This window comes from Haliaeetus albicilla, chromosome 18 (genome assembly GCF_947461875.1).
Source record: "Haliaeetus albicilla chromosome 18, bHalAlb1.1, whole genome shotgun sequence".
In the NCBI taxonomy this organism is placed as follows: Eukaryota; Metazoa; Chordata; class Aves; order Accipitriformes; family Accipitridae; genus Haliaeetus; species Haliaeetus albicilla.
The window spans coordinates 22,239,925-22,262,174 of NC_091500.1; the positions used below are offsets into that span (position 1 = coordinate 22,239,925).

At 39.9% G+C, this 22,250-nt stretch overlaps 1 protein-coding gene across 2 annotated transcripts in view; it reads right to left on the reverse strand.

Annotated features, from left to right (window-relative positions):
• Positions 1 to 7,345: 7,345 nt before the first annotated feature.
• TDRP (testis development related protein) overlaps positions 7,346 to 22,250 on the reverse strand; it is a 28,720-nt gene continuing 13,815 nt past the window's right edge. For both annotated transcript variants that reach the window (XM_069805911.1, XM_069805912.1), the window contains 2 exons: positions 12,905 to 13,008; positions 7,346 to 10,588 (listed from right to left, as the gene is read on the reverse strand). In XM_069805911.1, the coding sequence (XP_069662012.1) occupies positions 10,243 to 10,588; positions 12,905 to 13,008 (450 nt within the window). In that variant the 3' untranslated portion in view covers positions 7,346 to 10,242. The remainder of the gene's footprint in view (positions 10,589 to 12,904; positions 13,009 to 22,250) is intronic.

A 22,250-nucleotide genomic window follows, 5' to 3' on the forward strand; every position in this document is an offset into this window, starting at 1 on the left:
TCCACAAGCTAGTTAAGTATTTAGTGAATATATTTCTTAAACGAGGCAAATAATAGCAGAGCATGATTAAAAGTGACTACATGGTATGAAGCTACTAGATGCGTAAGAAGATAGATTTTAATTGTGTCACCTAAGCAAAAAGCTAAGGCAGTGATTTTGATCAGTAGGGTGTGTGGTGTTTTTTAAAAATCTCTTCATGAGAGGGAAAGGGGAGAAGATTTCACCTTCAGGATAACAATCATCTCATTAATACCTCACCTGTACTAAAGAGCATTTTGACAACCTGAATTAATCTCATTGCCCCTTACACCAGCACTTACTTACTCATGTAACCTGAAGTGTTGTAACCCATGGGAAGGGTTGTGCCTTAAAGTAAAACCTCCACTTGGCCTCCTGCGTGCTGGCTGTCTTATGCAAAGAAAGGCAGGTGGTCTCTCCTAAAGCAGAAAGTGTGCCTTGAAACGTGTACCAAATCTCTACAGGTTTCTTTTGCTCCACAGCTTTTGTCCCACGACCTGGAGCTGTTTATATACAGATTTTGCAGTTGCAGTGGTAGGAAACCATGTCCTAATGTGGTCCCTACGTGATCACTTTACAATCTCTGGTGATTTGGGTTTTACTGAATTCTAGTTGTGAAAAGCAACACTGATTCAAAGGCAATCAAGGTACTCTCTGCCACAGTCCACAAGGAGCTTGAAATTACAATTATTTTGAAAAATAGGATCTTCCTTCCACCTCTGCAACACCTACCCCACCCCCAGTCATTATCTCCAAAACTTGTGTCAGAGACTCCAGACCTGTTGCATTACATTCTCTCCCAACAGTTTTGTTCTCCTGTTTCTGGGAAAAGACACTCCAACTGTAAAGACAGTAGACACGGACCTGTTCACAGAGCACTGAGCAAGCCTTTCTATTTGGATGTCAGACAGGACTGAGGTTCTTATCCAGAAAAAGCTGAGGAGCAGAACCCTGCTCTTTTCCTTTCCCCTGCTCCCCATCCCTGGAAGTCCTCACTTTTGGAGAAGGAAGAAGCTGAAATGCGAGAAAAAAACCTAGCTAAATGGAGATATCCATTAGGAACAGGATTAAAAGACTAGTGGCATTTAGTAGCCTAGAAGGCAGAAGCAATGCAGGCTAGCAGAAAGGAGAGGGTAGAATGGAGAACAGCAGCACAATGGTTTGGATTTGCCTGGTGCCTACATTAGCATATTTACAGCTCCATCATTAGCCAAGAAAGAATTGTATTAACTAAACTGTCTTGTATGTGAGTGTATTTTTGAGCCAATAATAAGCATGAAAGTAATTCAGACACTTGCAACAAAAGGGGGCAATAATTAAGAGGAAGAATTTATTAATTTTGCATTTATGTTATTGCTCTCAATCTCTAAGTCTTGTCATATATATGTATATGTACATAAAGAGAGCAAGACACAGCGTACATATTTCTTAAGACTTATCACTTGAAGTCAATTGCACCAGAAGCTGGTTTCATCTAAAACCTTCAAACTTCACAAAATTGGTTATAGGTACTTCAGCATGAGATACCTAGAAGTCCTGTAACCCAAATTTAACAGACCACATACTTCACAGCTTCTTACAGAAGACACGGGGAAAGCGCCTAAGAAGTCACTCTGCAATGGCTAGAGAGAAACAGGACACGAAGTCAAGCAGCATACTGAAAATGGCCTCAGGTACTTAACTTTTGACCAGAGGGAGAGCGAGACTTACCTCCAACAAGGTCAAGCATATGAATCTTCTTCTGGGAGCTTGTCACCTGCACTCTTACTTTGAAAAGCTAAGGAGAGCTCACCTCTTTCACTTTGAAGTCCATCAGAGGTCCCATTTCACCCCAAATCTTCACAGTTAAAACATGAATTTTGGGGACTCCCTGTCCCAAAAGCTACATTTGAGATTGTGTTGTATCCCATGTCACATTCACTCTCCTCTCCCCTGTGCCATGGCAGGCATTGATGCAGAGTCAGCCAGTCAGTTCAAGCTGCTGATCCAACCAAATGATATATTATTATTTCTAGGGATAATTTTCATGGAACCATTCTTCCTCAGTCTTTTCAGCTGAACCTACTCCACCCCTATATAATAATTCATTTTCTCTAGCCCTCAGTCAGTATTTAGTCATGGGGCTAGATGTTCAGGTACTCACCTAAGAAAGGGTCAAAGCATCACAGCCAAACGCAGGCAGCAGCCGCCTAGCTGTGTGGCATCCTATGACCAAGCGTACGTACCCCGGGACGTGTCGCTAGGAGAGGGGACTACAGTCCAGCCTCCTGTTTTCCCAGTAAGTGGTCCTGATGAAAAGAAATTCTTTCATTCTGTCTGTTAGGCATCGGAGTAAGGCTAGATGCTCAATATCCACTTAAGGTTGCCAATTCAACACAAGGGTGCCAACATTAAAGCAAGCAAACGATATCAAATGTTTGGAAACAGTTGTTAAATTACAGCTCGCAATATTGAAGTATTAGCTAATTATGCTATTTCTTTGCACTGTTTCTATGCTTTCGGCTGCAAGGCTCAGGTCCAACCCCTTAAAAGACACTGGAACATAACTCCCAACTCCTGCAAAGTTCAGTAGGATGAAGGTTACCTTCAAAGCTTATAATGTCTGTACCAAGGACATGACAGATAAGTGGACTCAGAACGTGGCAGAGGTAAGAGTGCCACTAAAGCTGGGTTTCTTTTCTTTTGATTCCCGTGGACTGTTCTCTCTGCAACACACAGACCTGTCCCACTGCCTTTCAGACACGCTGGTAATTCTTATCTCCTGCAGGTTCATGTGTACGTTCTACAGATAGGAATAACACACGTTCAGCTTTACATTTGTTGCACTTTATGGGTACCTCGTCATCGTGCCTTCAGCTGAAAGCCTTTCTAACAATTTTCAAGGCATGCACAAACAGCCACCACTTAATTCTAAATTAACTTATTTAATTTTTATATGCTCTTTCCACTTGAATGCTGTTTTTCTATAGTATTTTTAACAAAATAATAACGGAAGAATAATTCATTTGCTAAAGTCAGTTGTCATTCCCACACCATGCTTGGATTACGGAACAAAGTTCTGCATGCTTGGAGCACCTCTCCCCCTTGTTTCTCCCCCGTTATTCTCTCAGACACAGCAGTTATTTTTAGACTTTTTCCTACTGGGGACTTTTAAAGCTGTAAACCTGTAGTCCTCCTCTTAACTCAAGAGTATCCCTTTAGAACTTGGCTAATTTATAAAAGCAATACTTCGGCAGTATTTTCCTAAGTCCCTAAAACTAGACATGCCTGACTAGGATGCCGGAGCTCCTGCAGTAGCACGTCCCAGCCCATAACTCTGCCATTTTCCCTTATTCAGCTGCACGGTGCGTGGCCTGATCCTGTGCCTTCATCTGCAACCCTTCCCCTCCTCTTACACTGAAGCACGACCGCGTTCAAACGGTCACTCGGCAAGAGCGAGACCACCACGAACCGGGAAGGTCTTGCTCCACTGCCGAGTCGGCCACCTGACGTCAAACGCGACAACTTTAACACGAGTGAGGCGGAGAGCCGCGCCAACCCAAAACGCCAGCGGCCGGTGCGCTCCCGACAGGCCTGCGAACCGGCCTCTGCCCCGACGAAGGCCGTGGGGGGCCTTCGACCCACGGCAGGTACGTGCATCGCAGCCGCGGGAAGCGACGCCAGGCCACCCGCCTCGCGCGCTTCTGCCGAGGAGGCTCTCGCACACGGACGTTGAGGATCTGGCCCCACCGTAAGTCTGCGAGGACCCTTTGCGCAGCTCCGGTTTGCTCCAAACAGCGTTCCTGGGGCCGGAGGCGGACGCCAGGCACAGAGCGCTCGAACCGCGGTCTCCCCCATTCCAAAACGGGCGAGTTCCAAGTGATGCTTCATAAATTTCCAGATTCACAGGCTTAGAGGCAATAAAAGAATGACAAAAAAAATCAACCTCTAGCATGTAATTCGTCCACTAAGAGGGGAAAAATAATATATCCTGACGCTAATGGGAAATCATCAGGGATGTCAGGGAAGAGAGGGAAGGCTAGAGAACGCTCTCGGAGATCTCAGGAATCTGGTAAAAGAGCAGGGAAGGGGAGGAGGCTGAAAGCACAGTATCTGAAGAAGCAGGATACTGGATGGAGCTGTTTAGTTCAGCTAAAACTTCAATAGTTTAATCCCGCTACCACTTAAGTTCTTGCTGCAAGCTGACCATGTGCCTTCTACTAATCCTACATTTCAAGGTACAGCCTTCTACCACCTGGACTCACCTACCTTTTTGATCCATTAAGTCTAACTTATAGGCCTAGTAGTATGGAATAGATCTGGAGAAGTGTTGCTGTGAGTTACAGAGCACCAATTAAAGGCATCCAAAACCTTCATTTTGTATCTGTGCACAGGGGACATTCTTTCCAATTGCTCACCACAGCCAAAAATCCTGTTCTTGAATAGGATAGCCAAGAAAAAACACTATGAAAGAGGACTAGCTGTGCGTTAATTCTGATTCTCTACCACTAAACCCCCGGCCTAGTAGTAAATATTAATACAACCCCCCCTAGGAACATTCTCACATGTTCTGGACTTCTTTCTTCTCTTTATACTCTGCTTCATTCCTCAATGCCAGAACATCTGCCTCTTCACTTGTCCTGAAAACCTCCCCCCTGTCCCCAGTGCAGCCAGTTCTCACCGCACAGGTCAGGAGCTCAGATCTCCCACCGCAGCTTAAGCTGCCAACAGCCCGTCCACCTCGGCCACAACGGCTTGGTTCGACACGCACGTGGCTCTCTTGCAGGCAGCGGCGTGACAGCCACGCTAAGCAGACAGGTTAATGCGCTTCAGGAGACGTGCAAGTTTATAGAATGAAAAAGAGAGCAAGTATGTATTTCACTAAGTCCCTAATTTTCAAAATAACCCTATGTGCAGCATTACTGTATCTGTAGTATGACTTCTGGGAATCTTGTGCTCCATCCTATCAAACAATAGTTTACTTCCTAATGGGAAATGATGCTTGACTTGTTTTCCTTTGTTTGTCCTGCGAAACGTTGGTTGCCAAGTTTCTGTCCAAATGTTCAAAAGATGAACTCTTTACAGGCGTTAAACTGAAGGCAAGTCTGCCTAGAAGTGGGTGTCCGTCACAAGAGAAACAGCAAAGATTAGCTCTGTATGTCATCAGAGGGGATGTCTTTGCGTATGTGACCCAAAAAAAAGCTAATGGGGGACAAGTGCAAAAATAAAACAAAGCAAAGAATTATTAATTATACTGCACATAAGAAAGCTTTAGCAGCAAAAAAATAGTAATATACCAAGTAGAGTACTTGGACTCTGGATACATGAGTCTCCCGTCCTTTCTCCAGCACAAACACACACACCACATTATTTTCTCTCTCTAGAAGCATTTAGCAGTGTAATCTTGTGGAGAATCGCGAGACTCCTGGACAAACAAGATGTTCAAGACAACAGCATTTGGGGGTTTCAAGGAAAGAGGTACAAGAAAAGAAAGGCCAGAAGACATTGCTAACTTAAAGGAACGGTTCTGTACCAACTCTAAGCTGTTTCACTATACAACCTCAAATAATTAAACCAGCCAATTCTCTGAAAAATTATTTAAACTCAACTGTTCAGTTAGTCTTCTCAGTACAAGGGGTTAGAGCAACTAGAAAGCAAAATATCACATGATTATATTGGACAAACGAGTCTTACAAAATACAGCTGTGCGTTCTTCTCTGCAGAGTAATGCTTTTTCTCTTCCAATAGCAAACTCACAGTTCAAAATGTGTTATGAAGCTTTCACTAGAGTTATGTGGGTCTCAAGAGCATAAAAATTTAAGTGCCAGCCAAGCTTTTAACAGATTTTTATGGACTTGAAAAGAATACAGTCGCTTTCTTGCATCTTTTAGTAAATAATAGACACAGGATAGGAAAATTTTCTTCCCAAATACAGAGCAGGTATTTCTTTATTCAGTACCAGTGATAAGAGTTGGTAAGTATCATATGAAAAAAACATCTTCTCCTTACACTTTGTTTACCATATTTCATGTAGCCTTCTGTTATTTATAGCCCTATTTTCTAATTGTTTTCATACTCTTTATTACTTTGTAACTGTAGAAGCAGCATTTTTCTCCGCTATTATGCTGGCTGCACTTAAAATAAATGCAACTCTCTCCTTTCAATTTCTAAACTGGATTCTTTGCCTATCTGTCTGATTCGCTGTCTTGTATGGTACAAAGCAGTCATGCTACAAGAAATTTTTGAGAGAGACACAGACATCTGATGATACACACCTTTGCAAACTATCACCAGTGACTAAGCCTTTTAGGAAATTGTTTTTCGTCTTCATAGAGCTGGTTTCATTTTCCAGATATATCAGAAACCAACTAGCAGGCACTCGGGGGGAAAAAAAATAATCAGTAAGAACAGTTTAGATATGCAAGAAACAGCTAAATAACATGCACATTCATGTTCTTTTCAGACTGTACAGAGATAGGGCCTACAGTTTTGTCATCTGACATTCATATATATTAACAAGCATTTCAAAAAGTTTTGGAAATTCAGACAGATGCCAGGACAAATTCACCTGTGCTGTGGGAACAGCTATGCTCAAAGTTTGGCAGGGTCCTTGTGTACCCACGGTCTGGAAATGCAGGTCCCCCCCCTCCCTTTCATCCGCCCAGATGTGCGCCTGACCTGCCTGGGTATAGTCAGAGGCATCTCAATACAGGGTTTTTTTCCCTTAAGAATGTAACTTGTATGAATAAAATCTTCTGTTTCAGCTAGTTCGCACACTCTGATAAGAAACATTTTGCCTAAACGTTCCCTGCTAAGTCTATTTAGACAACAACAAAGCCAGCAGACTAGTGCGGGAGAATGAGAAGCTGACAATACGCTTCCTTCTATAACCGATCTACTGGTAACAGCGGCTGCATCTCACTTTTGTCACAGTCCAGGACGTGCGCGTCTCACCTCGTTATGGGGTCAGTGTATGCAAAAGCATTCCAGGTCCTCCAGTTTACATGTAGCTGGTGAAATCTTTAAGGAAAGAATGCTGCTCTGCCCAAGCTTTTGTAACAGCCAATAAATTAAAAAAAAAAAAAAAAGTTTAAACCAATAAATACCAGTAAAACAAAATATTTGCCATTTGTCAAAACCAATGAATTCTTCCCACTGCAAAAGCAATGGGTGATACTTTAAATCTAGGATGCTGCAGCTTCTGAGACGGCATGACTCACTGAGCTTGGACAAACATAGCTATTACTTCCTTGGCCGTATTCTACAATGATGCAAGTAACATCCATGAAGCTGGAAACAAATTCACATGACAAATAAAATGGGAGAAAAAAAAATAAAGAATAAGGCATTTCAGTTCAAACTAAATCTTTATTCATATGGAAAATACTACTTTTCTTTTTGCAAATGATGCTAATAAATAAAAATACTCAGAAAGAACTTTGCTTAGAGTTAAGTGACTAGTTACAGCCACATGAAGCTTTTAATTCCCGTTAAAACCACGCCAACAATCATGCAGATTGGCTACGAGAAAGCAATATAAACTATATTTTATTTTGTGCAATCTTATCATACAATCTTAATGCTACCTTCTTCTAAACCATTTCACATAGATTGAAATGCAATTTCAAAACAAATATTAAGGGACATATTCTACACTTATTCCACATATGGAGCTGTGTATAGCTTAAGCCCATAAATGTATAATGTAGTTAAGCACCTAAAGAAGGTAAAAGAAAAGAGGACCCAATTCTGAAAATTCCGACAAGTTTATAAACATAAGACAAGAAAAGCTCACACCAGTGAGTTCTCAAAAGACAAATACATTATTAAAGCATAACAATAAATTATATTAAATTTAATAATGTTCATCCTTAGAATGGTTATTTCTGAGGAAATATCACGTAAAAAGCACACCAAAACTTTCATCACTAGGAGTTAAACTGTAAGTTTACATATTTCAATTTCCCACTTGGATGCAATTTCATTTTATAATAGGCTTCAGCTTTGTGAGCATATTCTTTATCATACACTTAAAACAAATTGAAAAATGTTGCAGTTAAGCTGTGCATCAAACACATCATCGAGGTGAGAAACAGGCACTTGACAGTATAATGTGCAAGGCAAAACCTTTACTGGTCACAGTATAAATAGTTTCTTCAGGAGGGAAATTAAAAGTTCTCAGCCCATCTTTGAGAGCAAAATATCGAGAGCTGCTAGCAGATCTTTTTCTGTTCTTTTAGGTCAGCACCAACAACCAAACTAAATACTAGCTCATGCCTTAGAGGGTATTCCATAAACTATAAAATGCAGCATACTTTACCCAAGAATACTAATTCTTTCCTATAATTAACCCCAGCATACGTACTTGCCAAAGGCAAATACAGAGTTTACTCACAGACTAAATGATGCGATATAAATGCTAACCCTTTCTCCTCTATTAGTTTTTTTTAAATATATAATGCCAATTTTACAAATACATTTGCCAATTACAAGATCCTGGTTTGTAGCACAAAACACTGATGTTCTTTTATATAAACTTAAGAACAACATCTTTTAACATCCTATTAATACCAGGAAAAAAAAACAAAAACAAAAACACTTTGCTACAGTTTCCCTCCAGGCACATCTCAACAGGAATCTCCAAAAACCAGCTATGCAGGAACTGAAAGCCAGAAAACTACACATGAATTGGAAGAGAGAGGAGAAAGAGAGAGCTAAGAAAGCAGTAATGTGGCAGTAACAGAAACAAGGTACAAGCTTAGAAGAAAACTGCATGCATCCCTTTTCATTAGCATAAGCTTCTTGCAAAAATATGTTTACAAGACATCCATTATATAAAGGTATATGCTTTCTTGTAAAAACGCTGATTTTATCTGAAATGCTAACTTGATCTTCCAACTGTACCGGCCCTATTGCTAGGCAGTCAACAGGTTTTCAGTTCTGCTATACCAGTTTAACAATCAGGAGAGCAAAGGCCTACTGTTCATTTCTTATGAAACTTTTGGTTTGATTTTTTTCCATGAATGTTAAAGCAGTATTTATATAGGTTATACAAACAAAATGGAAACCAACTTTGGATCTGACATCAGCTGCACTGCTAATGAGAGACAATATGCTAGAAAGAGGCACTTTTAGTATTCTTATATACATTTCAAATCTCAAATTTAACACTTCACCTTCTTTTACCAAAAAATTAAAGTATCAGTAGCTAATAAGATGGAGCTTTATAACAAAAACGCTTCATAAGTTGTGTGCATGCACATACTTGCAATGGCTCAGTTACTCAGTTACCCTGAAAACACCAGAGTATAATTCAAATCACTGCTTATGGGACGGGGGGAGGAACAACAACACAGTACAAAACAAAAAAGCTGTCTGTAGAACAAGGATCAGCTATTGTAAAAATGAAAACATATGCCCTTCCATAAGAAGCAACTTATCCCTAGATTCAGGACCACAGATACTGAATATTGAGATCGTCTTATACTCTACTCACTGCTGCTTTCCAAATTTTCAATCATTTTTATTTTTGACATAACATGCATCTTAAAAACTGAGAAGCTTAGCTTTGTCAAACAATGTTCAATATAAAAAAAAAAAAAAACAACCACCACCTCTGGAAGACCCATTTGACCTGACTATTGGTGAAGATCCTGTGATGGAAGGAATTACGTTAGAATATTTTCCCATTTTATACACAGTATAGCACACTGTGACAGTTGAGCATCTTGTGTGCACAAGCTGAAGCATATGCTGAGGCTGAAGATTTGGAAAACAGTCTACTAAGTATAAGCATTCTCCCCGCAAGCAACAGATCAGTATTCTTAGTTAAAAAGGGACAGCATCAAAACTAAAATTTTGAGTGGCCCTCAAATACCAGGAAAAAAACAGGACCTCAAGCTAGTGGAAGTTCCTACATAAGGCAGTCAAATTTACAACCAGTGTATACATTCACTAAGGAATTACATTTTTTTGGTAAAACCAACAATCCAACATACTGCAGAGTCTGAATGTGAAATATAGGCACAAAATAGATTCTCTACTTTTTTCAGTGTGGAAAACATAGCTATTTAACAATGTAATAAGAAAATTTTCTATCAGGTGAGCAAAAATTTGTAATCATCTGAATAAAACAAAGTACTGTATAAAGGTGCAATATTGAGCAGATTTGATTTTGGTTTAAATATACGAGTAAATCATGGAACCTTTCTCTTCTTATCTATGAAGTATTTCACAATACCAGTATCATTCTAGTTCTTCCCAATTGTCAGTAAGGTTACCTTTGCTTTGACGTCTAATACTAACCAGCTTTCCAGCTGATTTGATACTCCACCTGGAACTGTTTCCTGAGCTGGCCAGGTTTGTGTATTTTGTGGAGCCTTTGGTTTCATCTTCCCAGCCTGACCAGGCTGTATAGTCACTTAAAGTAGTTGCTGCATCACTTGTAGAGTCAGCAGCAGTGATCTGCGGGGGTTCCCATCCCTCAATCTCATCTGGTTTCCTAGATGGGACATTCTGCTTTATCACCAAACTGTCCCAAAAACCCGGCTTCTTTTCAGACTTCATCTCTTCCTTTAACTTTAGGTTTGATCTAGAAAATAACAATGATGAGGTGATTAATTTCTTCATTTAACAATGCATGTAATAGTTATTAATAAACATTAAATTAATTTATTATGTTTTATAGTAAGGAATGCTAATCAGTCATCAGCCTCTGACAGCACATCCATTACTGTCAACTTTAGGAAAAACACCCTTGCATACACGGAAGCCGAAACACAGTAGAATCTTGCAGTAATAAATCAGAAGTGGACTGAGTACAGCCATTTCCTATTATAAAAGAACTTACACCCCCCCAGCCCAGCAAATTACACAGAACTGCCTTTGGAAATGCATGAAGTATTTTAGCACGCATTAGAACAATTGAACAATTTAGGACTTTAACAAAAAAAAAAAAAAAAACCAAAAAAAAACCACACCAAAAAACCACAAACCCAGAGGTAGGATAGTAGAAGGAATATAAAAATGTTTTGTCTACCACCAGCTTTTAACAACCACTCACTACATTCCTCAGTTTCCTATACATGTTGTCACCTTGCCAGTTAAACCTTATACCCCAAAACATTTGATGTACACAGTATTAGGACTTTAAAGATACCAGCTTTTTTTTTCATAAAGATCTGCAAAATATTTTGAAAACGGCTGTTCTGTATTTCTGGTAAGAACCCCTCAAATTCCCCTCCCAAAACCAAGAAAAAACATTTGTTGTAATTCCTCTCTCAAAGAGGCATTTGAAAGGCTACTCATATTATTACATTTCTTATCCCATTAAGAACCTTCAATCTGAATTATTTCGTATTTGCAGCGTGGAGTATTTAAAAAATGGAATGTCAAATGTTTATGCATAAGTTTATATGCAGAGTTATGTATGTAATCAAATAATGGACCACAAAGAAAGGCTGATATCAGTGGTGAAACACACAACCTTCAGGGTTCAATGAGCTAAATAGCAAATTGAAAACTTTATCTGCTAGTAGCATACAAATTCCTTAGCCACAAATAAAACCACCTTTGAAATTATTTTAATATTTCTGTTAAAAGAGCTTTTTTCCATTAATGAAATCTTGACACTATCATATTTAAACAGAAGCAACTGAACCAATACCTTTAAAATGACTTCTCCTTTACTGAATTTTGAATTTATTATTAGATTTTTCAGAATTTTCATCTTGCTAAAGCCAGTCACAGACTGTGAACACTCTTCTCATATTTCGTGAGTAGCACACTTGAAAAGTTGCATTTTTCTTTAAACGCAAAGTAAAAATCATGGTATGCAGTTACAGGAAAATACCCCCAAACTTAAAATACAGGCAGTTTTCATCGTAATGATAAAATAGCTTTCCACATTTGTGGCAACTCAGTTTTCATACTTCCACTCTCTTCACTGGGTTACTTGATTCTTATATTCAGCATCAATCGCAAAGGATCATTGAAGCAACCTAGCATCTAATAAACACCCATAAAACTGTATAGGGACAGTAGCTGGGAACTTTTGGCAAGTTTTATTGAACAGACTCAAACAGAAATGGAAATGTATGTACTTACATTCTAAATTGTTTAAATATAGATATACACCACACCACACCCCTTACATGCACATGTATACACTTGCATACTGTAATACATATATTTCAAAGTAAACTGGAAACAAAACATACTACAGCAAGTCTTATCAAAGCTAGTATTGGCTGGAACAGCTATCCTGATAGGTGGCACATTTTTTCCTGTTTGTAACCAAGGCAGTTAGGTAGCAAGTACATGTAGGTAACACCTACATACACTTGTAACAGCAAACTAGTCCGTCCTGGGAAGAGGTCTGTTCTGTTCAAAGAACAGCTCTAACTGTACCGGCAGCAGAACTTTCCTATAGACACCTCAGCGCCGACAGGGAAGATTTGCAGATCCTGGTATAGCTACTCCACTTTACCTTTTTAGGTGTAGGTAAGACTTTAAAAGAGAAAGTAAAGGATGTAAAAAAAGGAATTTGTAAACTCAACCGAAATTAATCCTTAAGAGGAAAGGGGGAAGGTGGGAATGACCCTTTTATTCAGAAACCTTTACTCCTTTTCTACAGTAAAAAATTATTATGCAGCTGAATTTCCTTTTCTTCCTGACAGACCTGAAAAGGTTATCAACAATATCTGTCCTTTCTTAATACAGCATGCTTTAGTCATTGTAAGCTTAACACACACGTAATTCCAAAATGCACATAAACTGTTCTCTGTGCTTTAACTTCGAGGAGTTGAGCACTACTGCTTCTCAGTGTCTACCTTCACTGCTTTGAACAGCTATTTTCTGTTCCAGTTTGTGTATTTTAGTATCAGATAGACCAATTGGTTTTACTCACCCTTTGGATTTTGGAGACTTGCATCCCGCTAGCAATTGCTGTTCATCGTCTTTATTAAACATAGACGTCACTTCCTTCCAACCCCGGAAACTTGCACCTTGAACCTATACAGAGAAGCACACGTCCTCATAAATGGGAATTACAGACTCACAAGCACAGGGTATGGCTGCCAGCGCCGACTCTGGGTGGCTCACAGGCAGCAACAGCCCTACCTCTTGGGTGCTGTGCAGGGAGCGGAGCGGCTCGTGCAGCCTGCAGAGGACGGCACGTTTTGGAAAAGAGCAGGTCGGGTTGCTGCAGCAAGAGCTCTCTCCTGCTGAGCAGCGTACAAAACCTTGCCAGTCTGCAGAGGCTGGCAAGCGATGCCAGTGAGTACGGCTGGGCTCCTGGATGCTCTTCTGCAGGCTGGAGCTGCTGGCTCCATTTTAGTGTATCAGGGTAAGGAGGGAATCTGGGCAGCTTAGGAAAACAGTCTAAGGGGCTTCAGTAGACAGAAATGAAACAAAGAGTCATTGCTAGAAGGGGCCATGACAGACAGGACAGCCAGCTGAATTGTGAAACTCTTAAGATTTAACCTGCTTTGCTCTCATTGTTCCTATTTTTAACTCACCAAAACTGCTACTTCTGGGCCTGCAAACGAAAAGGGCAAGAGCATTGGCTCACCAGTGAAATGTAACATGTGGCAGGGGTGCGCTACAGTGTGCTCTCTAAATTTACTGCGACCATTAAACATGTAACATAAATCATTTTTTCAACACTGTTAAAGGTTTGATTCCCTCTCCACCAAAGCAAAAAAAAAAATAGGTATTAATAATTTTTATTTTGATAGCATGCTTAGGGACTCTTAACAGAAATGCACACATGCACGCCAAGCACAGAACACGAAAGTTGCTGTTCTTTCTTGCAGGGTCTAGGGAGAATGGTAGAGTGACAGTGTATCAGTGTAACTTGATTACATTAAAAAAATACAACAATACATTATGGAGTATAATAATCAAAACAAAACTGTAGTTGTCAACACGAGCGAAGGCTAATTCATCACCTATTATTATGCTTCATCCTTTTTGCAGAACTCATTGGTGCAAATTAGTATCAATTTGTCATTTAGGTTTTAATTGATTACAGTTTGTAACTGGTACATCCAGGTAGGCCTTAAACATGTGAAACATCACCTACAAATTGAGCACAAACACCAGACAGTAAAATACTGGTACTGCCACCTCCTCACCTTTCAGAAAGCCACAACCTCTACCATTTACAGGAGTAAAACAGTGCCCTTGCTACCTCTTGCACGTGAGTCACGGAGTAAGTCCACCTCTTGTTCTCCTGTGTGACTGTCCTATGCCTCCACATCTCGTCCACCTTCCCTGCTCACATCTGAACTGCCTCAGCTACTCCGACGCAGGTGACGTAGCAGGTCCATTTTAGGATCAGGAGGAAGGTCTAACCTAGACTCAGTTGCACGTTGGTTAGATACAAAGATGGATCCAGCTTTGGGCAAAGCTCTGGACAACTCTGAAGAGGGAAGGCTGAGCAAGCCCAGAGCGGTTTCCAGCTCTCGTTCGTGGGATATGGACAGACCAGGTACACGAGAGCCAGGTTCATCACAACCCAGGCCTCTGCAACCGCTCTGCTCACCTCTTCCTAAACCCACACCTAGTCTTACCATAAACAACAGCGTTCCTCATGGCTTCACAAGGAAAGTAACAGCTTCTATATGTATTTTCTTCCACTATGAGAATAAAGTGAGTACAGATTATAATAAGCAAACTTAAACATACGCTTTCTATTTTTAATCATGTAAAAACATGTAGACAGCTAACTTAAACTTTGCATCCCTGTGGCAGACTCACCATACCCACCTCACAGAAGACTGGTACTGTTGATAGTGTAAAACAAAACCAGACAAGCTGCAGATGATACCTTCAAACAGATACCTTGCTATACAAAATCCTTGTGTTTATCAGCCTCTCCAAGCAGTACTCAACATTTAATACTTCGGTGGTGTAAATAATGGTCGAAAACCTCAATTTTAGTCTATAAAGGCCTAATCCTGTTATCTGTTTCTGTTGTTCAGTTAAATTCTGTAATGAGCTTAACATGAGGATTTGTTACTCTGATTTGGCTTCCTCTCACTGCAAAGTACTTCATCCACAACAAACTTTAAGGAAAATAAGGAAGACTCTCCAAGAAGTTATGTGCTGAAGGAAGTAGTCTGTTTAAAGAAAGAAAGAAGAAAAAAAAAAAATAGAGAGAAACTCTAGAAACCAGTTAGCTTTTCATATGTTAAAAAAAATCCTTCATCTTTTGTTATCTTACTCAAACTCTACTATTGCAGGCCTTTTTGGGAATGAACCTTTGCTACCAGAGGCAAACCCAGTTAAAAGCAACACATAACAACTCTTACTGCCTTAATCCTTTAGGCCTTTCAACTGGAAAAAGACCCAAATACACCTCAGTGATCTAATCTATATGTAAGCTTGTCTTTCTTCACTAATGATGTTTCATCAAGGCATTGCCACATAATAAATCTGCAGATTAAAAAAACCAAAACACCTTGTTACTGGTTTTCAGATACCAATTTAATACAAAGAGAGAACTAGCTTAACTTAAATTATACGTGCCTTTAAAGATCGCCATTGATGAAAGTCTATTTAGAATCATAGAATGGTTTGGGTTGGAAGGCGCCTTAAGGATCATCTAGTTTCAACCCCCTGCCATGGGCAGGGACACCTTCCACTAGACCAGGTTGCTCAAAATTTCAAGATAAGCATTTATACACACACTTATGTTCAATGTAAAAAAAGGATATACCTACCCATACACTTTCTTTTAATCTAGAATGTCATACATACTTCACCGATACAACTACAACCTTTGCTGCATTGTTTTGGATAGCCAAGCAATCCTCTAGCCAAAAAAAATAACAAACCCCCAAAGAACCAAAGAACCAAAACCATTTCATAATAAAATCCTGTTATCTAGCCACAAGCTTTACATATTTTTAACTGTAGATATTTTTTAATTTAATTTCATTAAGCTCAATTCTGATTTGCAGATATCTTTTAAGAACAATTAGTAGAAAAGTTCTATTCAACGTCAAGCAGATAGCATGTGTAGGTCTCCAGATAAAAATTTACAAACTCTGCACCCTTTCTACCTGTATGCAAATCAGTACCTACATACACATTGTACCATTCCTTCAATATTTTCATAAACAAGTACTCCCACAATGGATCCACAGCATTTGGCAGGTACATACAAGGGGAATAACGGTGCAGCAGATTCTAACTGCGATTTATTCTTCTCTCAACTAGTCCTTAGGGGAAACATACACTAAACCTTTAAAACACTAATACTTCCACTGCTTATTTATTTGGGGTTTCCAAAGGAAACACTGCCAGGATAATCTACATAGGAGCATCAGTCCAAGTAGACCATATTTTGCTAATATGTGATAAAACTCATTCTACAAAGCCTACTGCATATTAAATGGACTAGGCTGAAAGAAACCCCGTTAAGTGCCATTTTTACCCCATAAGTAAAACCAGTGCCTACCACACTTAAGCCTCCTCTTCTACACCTGCCTGCACCAGCACTGATCTTCCGAAGTACCTTTTCACTCAACTGAAAAGGAGCAAACAGCTCACTCTTGGCAGTCTTCTCAGTGGTACCATACTTAAGAACATAAACCTTGGCAAAGGAAGAGGTCAAATACTTATTTCACACTTCCAGAAGCCTTTTTCTAGCTGAACTGTTTAAGACACCAATATTTCTTTTTGACTATGCCTGTCATGTAACTCTGTCACGTACTAAAAATATCCCTCAAAACAGCCTGCTGCATTTCTTTTCAGTGTTCTTTAAAGACTTTTAACCTACTGACAAGAACCTCCACCAATGCAGCTGGAACAGTTACAACTGCAACTGCTGGCAGGAACAGCTCAGGGAGGAGATCTTAAAGTTACCATTCTCTGAAACCACTAGTTTGACATGCAGCAGCTGCAAAGCCAAAAACCGCTGGGAACCATCACAAAAAGTATTACATAAATTCAGACAGCAGATCCATAAATTGATACCCTCTAAATAGAGGGATGCACCCTGTAATATCTCAAAACAATGATTCTTGACGTTAGGGGAAGAGACGCTACAAACTAGCCAAGCTATGCTCTCCCTGAAGAGCATCTCCCATCGCCACAAAGACAGACTGTCAGACTAGATGGGCCAGTCTCTGCATCAGCTGGGAATTTCTTACATTCTTACAGATCACGTGGAGAAAGACCCAGATCCCAGAACAATTAGCTTCCTTGCAACGGGACGGATGTCAAGGGAAGGTCAGTAAGTAAAGAGAAGATGACACTTCAGTAAGGTGACTCCTCACCATACTGGAGACTTACTTAATGTAAAAAGATTGAAGTTATGCAAATTATGAAAATACAGTACTGATGTGGTCTTAAAGCATCAAGCCACTTGCAGAAGTTCTGTATTTCATTTTTATGATGTAACTGTCTACTCAAAATTCAAAAGTACTACCCCTAAAATTTTCAAAAAACTTTATATATATATATATATAAAAAAAATATATATATAACTGACTAGCTTGTATTCTCAAACCTTTAAAGTATTTTTCCACGTGTCAGTGGAAAAAAGAAATAATTCAAATTCCAAAGTTCACAGAATCACACAGCCGTTACAGCTGGAAGGGACCTCTGGAGACCATCTAGTCCAACTACACTGCTCAAAGCAGGGTCAGCTTGAGCAGATTGCCAAGGATCATGTACAGCCGGGTTTTGAATATCTCCGCAGCTGGAGAACTCACAACCTCTCTGGGCAACCTGTTCCAGGGCTTGACCGTGCTCATGGTGAAAACATTTTTTCTTATGTTTAAATGCTATTTCTTCTGTTTCAATTTGTGCCCGATGCCTCTTGCCCGTTCACTGAGCACCACCGTGAAGAGTCAGACTCCATCTTCTTTACACCCTCCCTGCTGCTGGCGTACATGCAGAAACCTTTCTTGCTGCTCTTCGTTTCCCTCACCAGATTTAATTCTAGGTGGGCTTCATCTTTCTTAACTCCATCCCCGCGTGCTCAAAGAGTGTCTCTATATTCTCCCCACGTCACTTGACCCTGCTTCCACCTCCTGCATGCTTCCTTTTTATGTTGGAGGTTTTTCAGGAACATCTTGTTCATGCAGACAGGCCTCCTGCCACCTTTGCTTCTTTCTCTGCTTGATGGTTTGGGCTATTCTTGAGCTTGGAGGAGGTGATCTTTGAAAAATCAAACCTGATTGATATCACTAGAATAGAACCAGGTGTACAGGCAAAACTCCAGGTTAAAAAAAAAAAATCAAGTGAAATGCCCATAAGGGACTGCTAAGAAAAGAGAGCACTATTAAGAAGGACTAGAATTGTAACATCAAACGTCAGAAAGTCAAAACATTTAGAGGACCAGGTTGGATGCTGCAGTCTACTATTTTTTAAAAATGCCAATGAGAAACAAAGCAGAAACTTCTCAAGATGCCATTTCAGTATTCTGTGAAGGAGGATTACAGACTGGTCTCATACCAGTTTCACTACAAGAGCATAGAGTATGCCTATCAGAACAGCCATTAATAAAAGTTTCTCCCATATCTTCCACTTTAGACTGTGAAAATCTGTGCAGCACAATGCCCTGTGCAATCACCTAAAAGGATCAGTAGAAGTGAAATTACACATACATATTAATCCATCAACTGGCAGACTACTGAAAAAACATCACCATTGTCTGTCCCAACAGGCATCTAAAAAGCTCAAGCCCAGAGGACAGATTCTTCCCCTTCAGTAGAATGGATTCCAGCTTATGAAGTACTCTTTCTCCACCACGAGAAAGCTGCCATTTAATTAACATATCTTCTGAAACTGCGAGTACAAGTAGTCACTTCTAGAACATCATGTAAAGGATGCAGTCTGTAACCCTAGTCAAACTGTCTGCTGTTTCTCTCTCTCGCTCCCCTCCTCTCTGCTTTGCCAATACTTCAGTATCAGTGCCCATCTGTCAGCCAGATTCCCAGAGAGAAGTTGCATGAGGTGGCAGATCTGGTTTATCAGACACTGCTGCTGAAAAGGGTCAGCCCAGTCCACTGCCGGCTCCCATTAATACTGCCTTCTTTATGCTATGGTTTTGTACCTGTGTGATGCTGTGGAAAACCAGTTCCACTCACTAAACCAGCAGAAATCCAACTCATTCATTTTTTGCCTTCTTTTGGGTTAGTTATAAGAATCAGCTCATTAAAAGATGTCAGATAGTCACTAAAGAATGTGGGAGTTAGGGGCAATAGCATCTTCTTTGTAGCAGCAACTACTATATCAGCTCAACCACCCTCTGAAAGTGGCAGTCATCTATCCACTTTCTTCCATACATACAGCTTTGTACATACAGTATGGCTTCCCAAAACTCACCTCCTAAGCTTCACTCTGTAAACTCAACCTTTATAGTAAGAGTTTCCTGCTTTGTTACCTGTATTGATTCAAGTGAATCAACCGTACGTAGATCGTGCATGTTGACTACAATTTTTCTTTCTTTAGATAAAACAGGGAACAAATGTCTACTGACAGTTAACTTTATGAAGTGCCCCAGAAAGGGACATCTCCTCTTAAACTGGAAGTTTCCTACAAAATTGAGAGGTACTATTACCAAAAATGACTTTAGTTATACCATTTTTCACCACATCAACAAATTCAGATGATTTACATGACTCTCAGCTTCCCATACTAGCTAAACAGGCAATGAGTAATAAATGAACACAAGAGTCTACTGGGAAACAGTAAAGCATCACTAACAAGACATTTCAGTTAATTTTACTGTCAAAGGTACATAGTTCATCATTACAGCTCTACTAGAGGGCAAGAAGGTTCGTGAAAAATTAGGCTAAAAGGCAACAAACCAGGAGTATTAACAGTTGGGTATAAACTTAAGAAGTCGATGCAGTCCCAAAAGCAAATTTTAAAAGTACATTGCACAAAAAAAAAAAAGTAAGTAGATATAGATGAACATATACTAAAGGGGAAGACTATGTGTAAATTTAACTGAAAACAGTTCGATCCATCCATCAGATGGATGGGGGTGATATACATGAGCACCTTATTATGGGAGGAGAAAAAAAAGCACAGAATTCAATCAAGCCAAAGAAAAATAGCAAGGATTTGAGACAGTATGTTAGAGGTACAAGACAAACTGTACGTTCCAAAGCAAGAGATTCAAGTATATTCAAATATTACTCTGACTCTAAAATGGTACTGCTTTATGAGTGGGTACCAGTACTTTCAATATATTCCTGTTAGGCTTTTCTACTTCCCGACTGCCTGGCCAGCAGGGCTCTGGAGCACAGAAGTCACTCTCTGCGGGCTAGAACAAGCCACATGACAGCCTTAGCAACCAAAAAGAGCAATTACAGGGGATTCTTGCTGTATACCTGCAGTGAGAATCAGCATGTTCAATGCCATTGTGTAGTTAAGCGGCTAATCCCTAAAAAGCCACTGCTCAGCATGTACGAAATGAGATTTCCAGAAATTTATATTTTGGCCAAGTTTTAGCAGACTGTCACAAGTATTTTCACAGAGGATTGACAACTGGTGAATCAAAACCCTCCAGCAAAGTAGAGGCACTCCGCAAAACACTTGCGGAAAATTTTTATAAACGTAAACAAAAAGAACGGATTTTCCTCTCAACCTTGACTGAGAAAAAACAATTGTTTGTTCTACAGCTTCCCTCCCTCCTCCCCCTGGAAAAAATGAACCTAAAATAAAAAGCTAGAGATGGAATTTTCCATTTAAGTACCTTACAGTTCAATAAAATTACAACTAAGTGTTTTATAATAAAAAAATGCCAATCGGCTTTAATTGAAGCGTTGTTCCCACATTATAGGAAACCCATTCATGACATGCAAGAATGCAAACAACAGAAAGTGAAAAAAACCACACACCCCTCCAAATTTGTCTTCCACCTATCAAAGCATTTTGCCGGGGGAGGGGGGAATTTCTCAATTCAGCCAACTGCTGGTGTGCAGACCAACAGCCACTCTATTCTGTGGCACACATGAGCTGCAACTCCAGGATTTGGCCCTTCCAGAATGGCCCAACGTCTCCAGCTTTGGTATTAAAATTAATATTTAGTTTCTCAAAACTCTTTGTCCCTTTTCAAAAGCTGGCCTAGTAAGAACTGCAGATGAAGTCTCCACTGTACTTTAACTCAGAAGGTCAGCACACAGGCGAGACCCCCCCCCCTCAAGACAGCTTTGCAGAGGCCGAAGGGTCAGGCGCAGTGTGAACGCAGGTTCCAGATTTCTGCAGTTCGCTGAGCACCACTACAGGGTTTACAGTTCCACGCTTCGAGTTCTCACAAGGCTTTTTAACCAGCCTTTTGGGAGAGCTGTGAAGAGGGAACTAGAAAAATTCAGCCCTGCAGTTAGCCTGTCCTCACTGCTAAGTGGGCAGCTTCCTGCATGAGCAGAAACTAAGACCATTCTCCAGCCTCCATCTCCAGCCATTAGGACTAGCTCCCACTTTTGCACCTCCAAACTTAGGTCAAAGGCTTTCCTCTGCAAACGGGCATCAGGACTGTCTTAAAACTCAGGCTTCAAGAGACCGGGAAGGCTGTCTCCCTAAAGGGCTGACATACCCTTCATCCACTGCCCTCTTCTTCAAGAACTTCGCTGTTCTTCACCATACTGCTTCAACGTGGAGACTTTTTTATTCATGACATGTGCATACTGAAAATGCCACACATATAATTCATCAGCCTTTTATTAACATATTAAAGATTTTGAAACTTCTGGAATATCACTTTACTGATGGCTTCTATGACGAGAGAACAACCAAATAAAATACAGAAGTGCTTTCAGAAACAATAAAGAAAGAGAAGATGAGAAGGTTAAGGTGCTTTTTTGTGAATACATTTTTAAGATGAGAGGGTTTTACTTTAAAACACAAAAATACTGCAGATCAGTGGTTTGCCTGGTGACTTTTTTTTTTTCTTTAAGTCGAAACACACACTTAGCAACCCTTCCTGAATGACCAAGTAAGGGGCAAAAAAGTTTCAGTATAAAATAGATTAATTTTAAGATTCTTTTCCTAAACATTCATCATCTGGCATAAAATAAACAGTAATTTATGTTTTCATAAAAAGAATACATTTCGTCTAAAAAGTAGAAAAAGGTATAGTACAATCTCACTTCTATTTTCAGTGAAAATCATGCTGCATCTGAAGTAGAACAAAAAGAAGCAACAGAGACAGATGTTCAGCTTATACATATTAATGTAAAGTATCTTATTACACTAATGAGCCTATTCTTAAATGCTTTTCTCTATACCTA